We start from the raw sequence: 8,716 nt of genomic DNA, 5'->3' as shown, positions 1-8,716 counted from the left end.
TCACTTCAGATAGCAACTACACAGCCTCTCATTTACTCCACTGATACCTCACAGTAAGGGTCTTAATACAGATCAATCACAATGCTCAGTGGTGCTCCACCTTCTTAGACTCACCGCACACACCGACACCGCATTGCAACATTGCATATATAACATCCAATATGATGATCGGAAGGCAATTTTACCTCACCGGGGCCATTGATGATGACAGACAAAGAAGTGTTGCTCTAAAAATGAATTTTTACATTGACCACACCGTCACTTTGGCATATGACCATTTATAACACGCTAACTAAGGAAACACATTATCAACCTTCCAACTTTACTAACTGCTTTAATGTCATTTCATGAATGAACTCAATGGTTACTGTTGACAGTGATAGACGTCCAATACATTCGGACAGGGAGAGGCTAGTCGCGATTGTTCAATCTACTCCAAATGGACTGGACAGCTATTGCAGTCATACAACAGCCTCTCATGATAGTTTAGGCTACTCATTTTGTCAGAGTCCTATATAGTTTGGCGTACAATGAAAATTCGACAACTAATTTTTCATGATGTTTTGGGTCAGTCCATGCCTCTCGGTGTGTAGTGGACTTCGCATTATTATGCGTTGAAAACTACAAAAGGAACATATAAAAGCACATTTCATTCAGCCTGAGGATCCAGAAGTGCTTAAACAAAAGCTGCAAAACCTTATTCCCATATGGTGCCCTCCATTCTTCAGAGAAACATGTTAGGGCATAATCCATTGGCACTGTTTCACAGAAAGTAGAAAAGAAGATGATGCTAAAATGCCTTCACTAATTGGTACTCCCGGGGGACTGGGTTCAAAACGTACACAGAGAAAAAAGGAAAAATAAATGAACTCGGGCTAAGTATTTCTGCATCTGTCATCACCGCACATCGTGTTGCAATCGGCCAATTTGCCGCCCTTGACCTTTGTGATTCCTCCTGTCAAGCTGCCAGATTCAAAGCACATTGTCAAGAATGATGTTGGCCAGAGATCATTAACATCATAGCAAAGATTGGTTAAATCAGTGATCCTGCTTGAAAATATTCTACTCCTGCCACGTGTCTTGCCAATTGAGATGGAACAAAGAAGATCAACGATCAAATTTACATAAGAGAAGGTAGGACTAATGTTTGGATTTGACATATGATAAAGCAGATCCCTGTATCTAATTCAAATAGACAATCTCTTATAGCCCACATTATGAGGTATGACAAATTCATGCATTTTTGCATAATCTCTGAACACTCATAGCCGCATTCTAGTATGAAAATCACAAACACATTTTGTGTTGCTGGTTTTTTATTTTTGTCTTTTTCAATGCAGCGCTCATGACACAACACAGATTGCAGATGAAATAATGTTTTCTATAAAAAAAAAAAAAAAATAATAATAAAAAAAGATATAAACAAAAAAGCTACTGTGATTGTTGAAATGAACAGGCTGATGAAAAAGCAACCAAAGGTGAAGCATGCCGGGTAAATCTAGAACAGTGGCACAGAATCCGCCTGCTGTAATGAGTCTCAAAAAAACACAATGGCAAAACTCGACACTGACTCTATAATAGAGGCTGTGCTATTGCTTGCAGGTCAGATGTAATGATGATTTATATAATCTCATCAAGCAAATCTCAAGTGCTGATATTTTCATGTGAATTTACAGTCAAACAGAATGATGGTGTCGCAGAACCGCATTGTAATTGTTAGAATTGTAACCTATTGAACCATATAATGTACACTAGCTATATATATATATATATATATAAGATATTTGGGGTCATTGTGTAAACAAGGAATTAAATAATGAAATTTTCAATGCTTGAATAATGTATTGGCAAAGTGCCCAGATTAAACAACAACAACAAAAAAAGAAAAAAAATGTGTTTCCCAGTTCATAACAAGTCAAAGAAACTTTAACTCGAGTTCATTTCAGCTCTACACATTACCTGAACGCATTAGATGAAACCTTTTAAGGGCTGCAGAGCACTAAATAGGGAGATTTATTATAGCTGACAATACGCATGATCATGAAAAGTGAGCGTAACGAACCTTAATACAAATGAGAATACTACTTGGTTGCACTCAGATGACAATTAAGCAGCGAATACTGCGATTATTTTAAAATGCCAGTTTCCCGAACCTGCAATTGCACCTGGAAATTGTGCGAAGCACGTCTGACTGACAAAATCATAAATTATAATCGACCAATTGCGAAAACTATTTATTGCTTTTTATTTGTATCGGAGTACAGTACATCTGAAAATATATTGTATTATTCACACACACACACGCCCGCAACCATGCACAAACATCCACGCAAACAGTTGATTTTAAATAGAAAACAAACACAAAAAAACAAAAAAAACAAAAACAAACTCCAAACAATTTTAAGGTCCCCACCAACCATCACCAAAAACTACCTTGAAAGTGTCTTTACAGACACCGTTAGTTCTCGAGTTTAATCAATTCTACATGCGGGAACAGGCAAGTAGACAAGCTCATATATATTTAAAAAAAAAAAAAAACTAAATAAGCACAGCAGACCTTTCCCTGAACTCGTTTTTTAGCATAGGCCGACGAGGGTTATGCCTACTGGCTGAGTACTTAGCTTCTCCGCAGCATAGTCCCAAAGCTTTTTGGTTCGAGGTTTCCAAATAAGGCAATCATTCTCTCCAATGGAAATACAGGAAACACACCGAAAACACTAAAGAAGTATGACTTTTGTTCGTGGCACTTCAACACACCCTCCTCGGTTAAAACAAACCATTTGTCAACTCATGTCAAAAAACTTTTTATTAAAAACAAAAACAACATACAGTAGAAAACAGATTCTTTAAAAAAAAAAAAAAAAAAGAAAGGTTTAAATGGGCGATTTGCAAGAAGTGTGAAACATACAATAGATAGTGTAAAAGGAAGGAGTGAAACAAATGAGGTGACATTCGTTGAGTACTTTTCATGAAATTGGTCATCCAGAATATCATAGTCAGCGTTATTGCCTCTGCAACACACGTATATACTTTCCACATGTTAATATAGTCAGTCAAAATCATTGCAATTCGACAGCCAAATTGTAATACTGGTACGACTCGTCTGATAAAACTTATAAAACCTCCAAGTGTTCCTGCTACCCATGATAAAAATAACTTACCACAGTAAATACGGTTTCATACAAATTCACAACCATGACCTTTTTTTTTGGGTTATAAAAATAAGTTAAAAATGTGCACATACAATTTACACAACACACAGAAATGTCTGTTCCACAAAAAATGTTACAACACTGGGTCCATAGTCAGATTTTTTTTTTTTTTTTTTTTTTTTAAATATTTTTTGGGGGGGTGGTGGAGGGGCTGCTTGGTGGGCAGTATATTTCCTCAAGTTCTTCCTGAAGACAAATAGTTCAGACTGGTCTGTGTCCCATTCCAGAGAACAGTGATGAGGATCGTCCCATCCCAATTAGAAATAAGTTGTATGAGCAAGGGATACAAATTCAGGCCAGAGGAGACTCTTTATAGGCTGAGCGGAATGTAAGAAAAAGTGAGAGATGCGTTTAGTGAGAACATTACTTGTTACGATTATATACAGGATCTTTTTTGGTTCATATACATTGATGTATTTACTGGATGTTGAAGTGATTTAGTTAAGATAAGCTTTTTATTTTTTCTTTGAGATAAATTGTCATCTACGTTCCTGTTAAACATAGGAACATGAATTATTATACAAAATTCCAGCTATGGGATGTTGAGGACCAATGTTGGGTGTAACGCATTACACACTTCTTAATGTAATATCACTTCTTCCAGTAAAGGGTTCTGAAGACCAATGGAGTTGGAGCTCATTACTCTTGCGATATACAGGTAGTCCCCGAGTTACGAACGAGTTCCGTTCCTACGCTGGCGACGTAACCCGAATTTCCGTGTAAGTCAGAATTAACCCTCTAAGTACACCTAAATACCCTACTAATCTAAAAAAAAACTATCCAAAAACATGTATTGTGTGTCATATTAGTAAAACAAAGTAAAAAATCTGGATACTTACCATCCATGCTAATGGAAGGTGAAAAAGGTACGCTAAGTATGCTGGATTGTTCACCAGAGGACACACAAGAGTTCTTCTTTCACTGATGTTTCCAGTAGTTTTACTTTTAAACCACAGACACAACGTAGAACACTTTGGCCTGTGAGTGAACAAACAGGTAAGTTGATGTGACTTATGAAGCTTATTTGGAGCTTGATTTCAGCAACTAAGACAAGGTCGAGCCGCTTATGCTACAGCGTCGCTTGCTATTTTACTTCCTTAGTAGAAAACAGACAGCGACCTGATTGGGTGTGCACTCACTCTAATAAAACTTCTAAATGTTACCATTTTAATTTAACTTGTAAACAAACTATGACTAACAACACAATCCCACAAATTCTACAATGACGACAGGAAAAAAAAAAAAAAAAAAAAAAAAAAACGCACACAAAAAAAAAGAATGTAAATTTTCAATGAACCTCAGTTAGACAACAGCGCCTCTTATTGGCGAAACAAATATTTGCAGGGAAACTTGCCAGCTGTTACACTAAGAAAAAACAAAGCTCAAACACACACTCTACACTGTTACCTTTTAAAAAACACAAAACACAACTGGATACAAAACGGCGGACAAGAGTCCGGCGTCGTAAAGTCAAAATCACACAAGTCGGGTACGTCGTAACCCGGGGACTACCTGTATTGCTTTTTCAGAAATGAGCCTTAACAATGGTGTAATACAGACCTAGAAAAACACTCATGCTTATTCTGTTCTCCTTTTCCATCTAACCCTAACCTTATGCATCTATGCATGATGCATAAGACGGAGAAAGTGAACAGAACAAGAATGAGTGGCTTCCTCTAAAATTGTCTGATCTCAGGCAATTTTTGAATAGGTAGAACAAATTGTAATGAGTAATCTAACTAGTAATACAACTAAGGTTTTAACTTTCTGCAGGGAGTAATCAAGTAAGGTATTTATGACCCTAATATGATATTTTAAATTTATTACTTTTTTGAATAATGAATCCCAACACGGTTTACAACCAACTAATGTTAAGTCATTTTTAAAAGATTGAGCTGACTGAGTGACAACGGTGAATTCCAGTTGCAGTGTATGGGCCAGATTTTTTTTTTTTTTCTTAAATAAGATACTTGAATTTGTGGACTGAAAGTTTTAAAAGTATTTTACTTAGTGAAGTAAGTGAAATGTTACACTGTATCATGCATATGTTAAACTATTTATGGACATACCACATATATGACTGACTGACTTGAAAGGAATACTGCTGAGTTGGTGCGATTTACCTTTGCTTGAGTCGTTTCTGTGGAAGTGCTCTGAAAGGACATGAAAAGAAGGTGAATGATATCAAGTAATAATTACTTACTATCCAGTTTGTATTAATGAATTGATTATTGATCTACTTAATAGCTAATTACGCAAGACCATGATGGGAAAACAAATGTATAATCCTATCATCACAATTGATACAATAAATCTAAACCATTGCAAATATTCCTGATATTAACTTCAATATGGGCTAAATTATCTCACTGACATTTTCTTGCTGCAAACATATCGACAACCATTGTCTTGTGGACTTGATGTAGTGAACAACCTTGATTTAAACTTATTGAGGTGAAAATCATTCAATAGTGAACCCACAGTCCAGTAGCAGCAAATGAAGCTACTTGACCTTCTGGTCCAAATCCCCCCAGCCTTTGTGCTTCCTGTCTGTAAATGTTTGACCAATTTTTGATTTGTTGATTTACAAATTATAACATTTTAGATCTGTTTACCAACTTTTTGATAGTCTTTACATATGTGCAATCATGTAATCAGCAAATGTTTACATTATTTTGTATCATTTTTTTATTTGAAAAGTTGTAATAAAAGCCTTGATAAGGTTGTGCTGAGGACAATGATTCACAAAATGCCTAGCTGGCATCAGCAACTGGTGCCCCCTGGTGGTTAGAATAACATAATTTGGTAACAATAAAATCACATGGAAAATGTGTGTTGGATGCCTAATAACTGAGCACATGTCAAATAAATAAAGAAAGGGCATCACACAGACTCTCACCTGTATATGTTTGGGTCCAGCAGGATGGCGGTTTCCTGCGGCAACTGGGATAAGTGCACCACTTTGGTCTTCATCTGTGATCTCTCTGTTTCGTTCACCCACACGTCAGGCAGGCTGGAAGGAAACGTGACCGGGGAACATGTAGTCAGGCCGTAAGATGTAATGAGAAGGAGGCAGAGAAAAGAAGCAATGAAGTGGCACTCATGATGAATGGGCCAGCGTGAACAAGATGTACAAGGAGGCCCTTTGAGTTGCAGGCATTTTAACACTTTTTTTGACTGAGCGTACACAGAGGTAGACAAGTCCTATGACCCAGAAAGGACAAATATCATACTCATTTAAGTCTGTATCTAGCCTCTGCGTACAGGCATGAAACTCATGCACATGTACTGCAGTGCTAAGCTGCACCTTATGGACTCAGGTCAGCCTGGTCCCCTTGAAAGGAAGGAGTGTGCAAGCTTTTGGCGTGGCAAGTCAAGTTGCTGAAGTCGGAAACAAAGAGCTTAGTCGACTACTGTGCCTCCCCCTCCCTCATGGCCCACCTCCGTCTCTGCTCCTAGCATTCCCCTCGTCACTATGTGCGTCATCGCTGGAGCCCCCTGAGACAGAAGGACGGACACGCAAGCCCACAAAAGCTAAGCAGGCAACCATCCTGCCAAATCACTTATTCACATGCTTTAATCAGTTTGTTTGGTGGGATGGTGTAAAGGTAGTTCACATGCAGTGCATTTAGGCCACTGGAGGAAGAGCATGTAATCGAAAAGCGTATGAAAGTTTTAAGAACGTCAATACAAGGACATCGGAGATCCGTACTGTATGGAAAACTATGTATTTTAGTCGATTTCATGTATTAACAGAACTAGAAGCCGGCAGGTCAAGCAAGTAAGAACAACAATTTTGAAAAGTTGACGGTATTAACTCCACACAGGAAGGCCAAAGCGGCATGGAAAATGGATGGATGGATGGACTGTATTAACATTTTAATTACCGTTTTTTTTTTTGTTTTTTTTTTACTAACAGAGGCTTCCTTTATTTTTGAGACAATTATTTTCTAGCAGCGACCAAGTCGAGCGAAGTCGCTCCCAGCCGGATTAAACAGCGGCTGGCAGAAGGGTTGTGGAAGTCGCGGAAAAAAATAGGAAGTGGTTGTGCTATAAACGTATTGTACTAAACCACAGCAAATGCACACATATTCATTTAAATATTACGTACTCAATTGTATTCTGTCCATTTGATTAAACTGCAAACTTCTCACGCACGGGTTCCAATGCACTGTACTCGACCGTCTCGACGTGACACAGGACATCAATGGAAAGCAACTTCAAAAAGAGCGTGGAGCAGCGATGAAGCAAATTTATTTTATTTTCCTTCATTTAATAATTTCTATATTTCTTTGAAATCTCAAAATACTTCCAAACTTCAGACATGTTGGCTGTGAACCAGTAGTGTTAGCTCACTGTGTTTTGATTACGGTACGTAACCACATGAAGACTAAGGTTCCTCACACTTTTCCGTGGTATGCTTTCGGCCTTTTAACTGAAACCCGAAAATGCAATTTTAGCTATTTTCGGCACCGAATTTTCGGTCACATCTTTAGTATTAATGTAATACAAAAATGCAGGAGCACAGTTGCCCCTAACTTAAAATTTTCAGGGCACAAGCAGAAGATTAAGGGGCCTACACTGTAAATCGACATGCAAACTTTTCCTCTAATTTTCACTGTTAAACCGATAAATGTTTTCATATAAAATATATAACACTACAAACTAATGAATCTATATTTTATTTTCTATCAGTTTTGACATCAAACAGTATACTGCTAACAAATTAGGTGAAATGGGAATTTTGCTCTATTTATGTCGTTGTCATGTCGTTGTAGATTTTTACTTGCATTCAATTAAGTGTTTCGTTTTTTTTCTTTTTAAACGGTTCTAACAAAAACAAGAAGTGGGCTATTTTACCGGTATATCGGTACACCTGTATTATGATATGAAGTGACATAGTATATCGCAACAAAACAACACTTGGTTTTCAATATATTTCATGAATATCTTTTTGAGAAGTACTTCACAATTTTCACTTTATTTTCTTCGTCAATTATTATCACAGACGCCATCTTACCGTGTGACGTCACAGGTCTAGGTCAGATGATTTTCGTTTGAAGCGAGCCACAAACATAAACAATAATTACTAAACACCCCATTTTAATTGAACGTGCCGACAGAACCATGAGCTTCATAATCTCACAATTTTTGTTTACTGATTTTCATAAGGTTTTTAAAAACGCCAAATATGGAAGCCTAGCTATATGGCTATAGCTAGCTGTAAATTATCGAACTCAGCAGCACACCTCAACACATACCACATCACCCCTGTCCTCTGTCAACTCTACTGGCTTCCTGTAAAACAAATAATCAACTGCAAGAGTCGCTCCATCACTGCCAAAGCTCTTTATGGCCTGGCTCCATCCTACATATCCAACCCCCTTTGCATCGACACTCCTTTCCGACTACTTTGCCCATCTTCTAGCCTCAACATTTCTGTCCCCCGTGCCTGTTTCATACCACAGGTTTCAGAGCGTTTAGACACTTTGACCTCCAGCTCT

At 37.6% G+C, this 8,716-nt stretch overlaps 1 protein-coding gene across 2 annotated transcripts in view; it reads right to left on the bottom strand.

The window, feature by feature from the left end:
- Nucleotides 1-1,774: 1,774 nt before the first annotated feature.
- LOC130916629 (zinc finger protein aebp2-like) overlaps nucleotides 1,775-8,716 on the bottom strand; it is a 30,179-nt gene continuing 23,237 nt past the window's right edge. Inside the window, exons 7-10 of one of the 2 annotated variants that reach the window (XM_057837500.1) lie at nucleotides 6,112-6,225; nucleotides 5,336-5,365; nucleotides 4,052-4,190; nucleotides 1,775-3,529 (exon numbers count right to left, since the gene is read on the bottom strand). In XM_057837500.1, the coding sequence (XP_057693483.1) occupies nucleotides 3,470-3,529; nucleotides 4,052-4,190; nucleotides 5,336-5,365; nucleotides 6,112-6,225 (343 nt within the window). In that variant the 3' untranslated portion in view covers nucleotides 1,775-3,469. The remainder of the gene's footprint in view (nucleotides 3,530-4,051; nucleotides 4,191-5,335; nucleotides 5,366-6,111; nucleotides 6,226-8,716) is intronic. The other variant, XM_057837502.1, reaches the window with a different exon arrangement.

The sequence above is a fragment of the Corythoichthys intestinalis genome, chromosome 5 (genome assembly GCF_030265065.1).
Source record: "Corythoichthys intestinalis isolate RoL2023-P3 chromosome 5, ASM3026506v1, whole genome shotgun sequence".
In the NCBI taxonomy this organism is placed as follows: domain Eukaryota; kingdom Metazoa; phylum Chordata; class Actinopteri; order Syngnathiformes; family Syngnathidae; genus Corythoichthys; species Corythoichthys intestinalis.
Note: the sequence above shows the minus strand (reverse complement) of the source record. Positions and strands in the feature narration are given on the sequence as shown.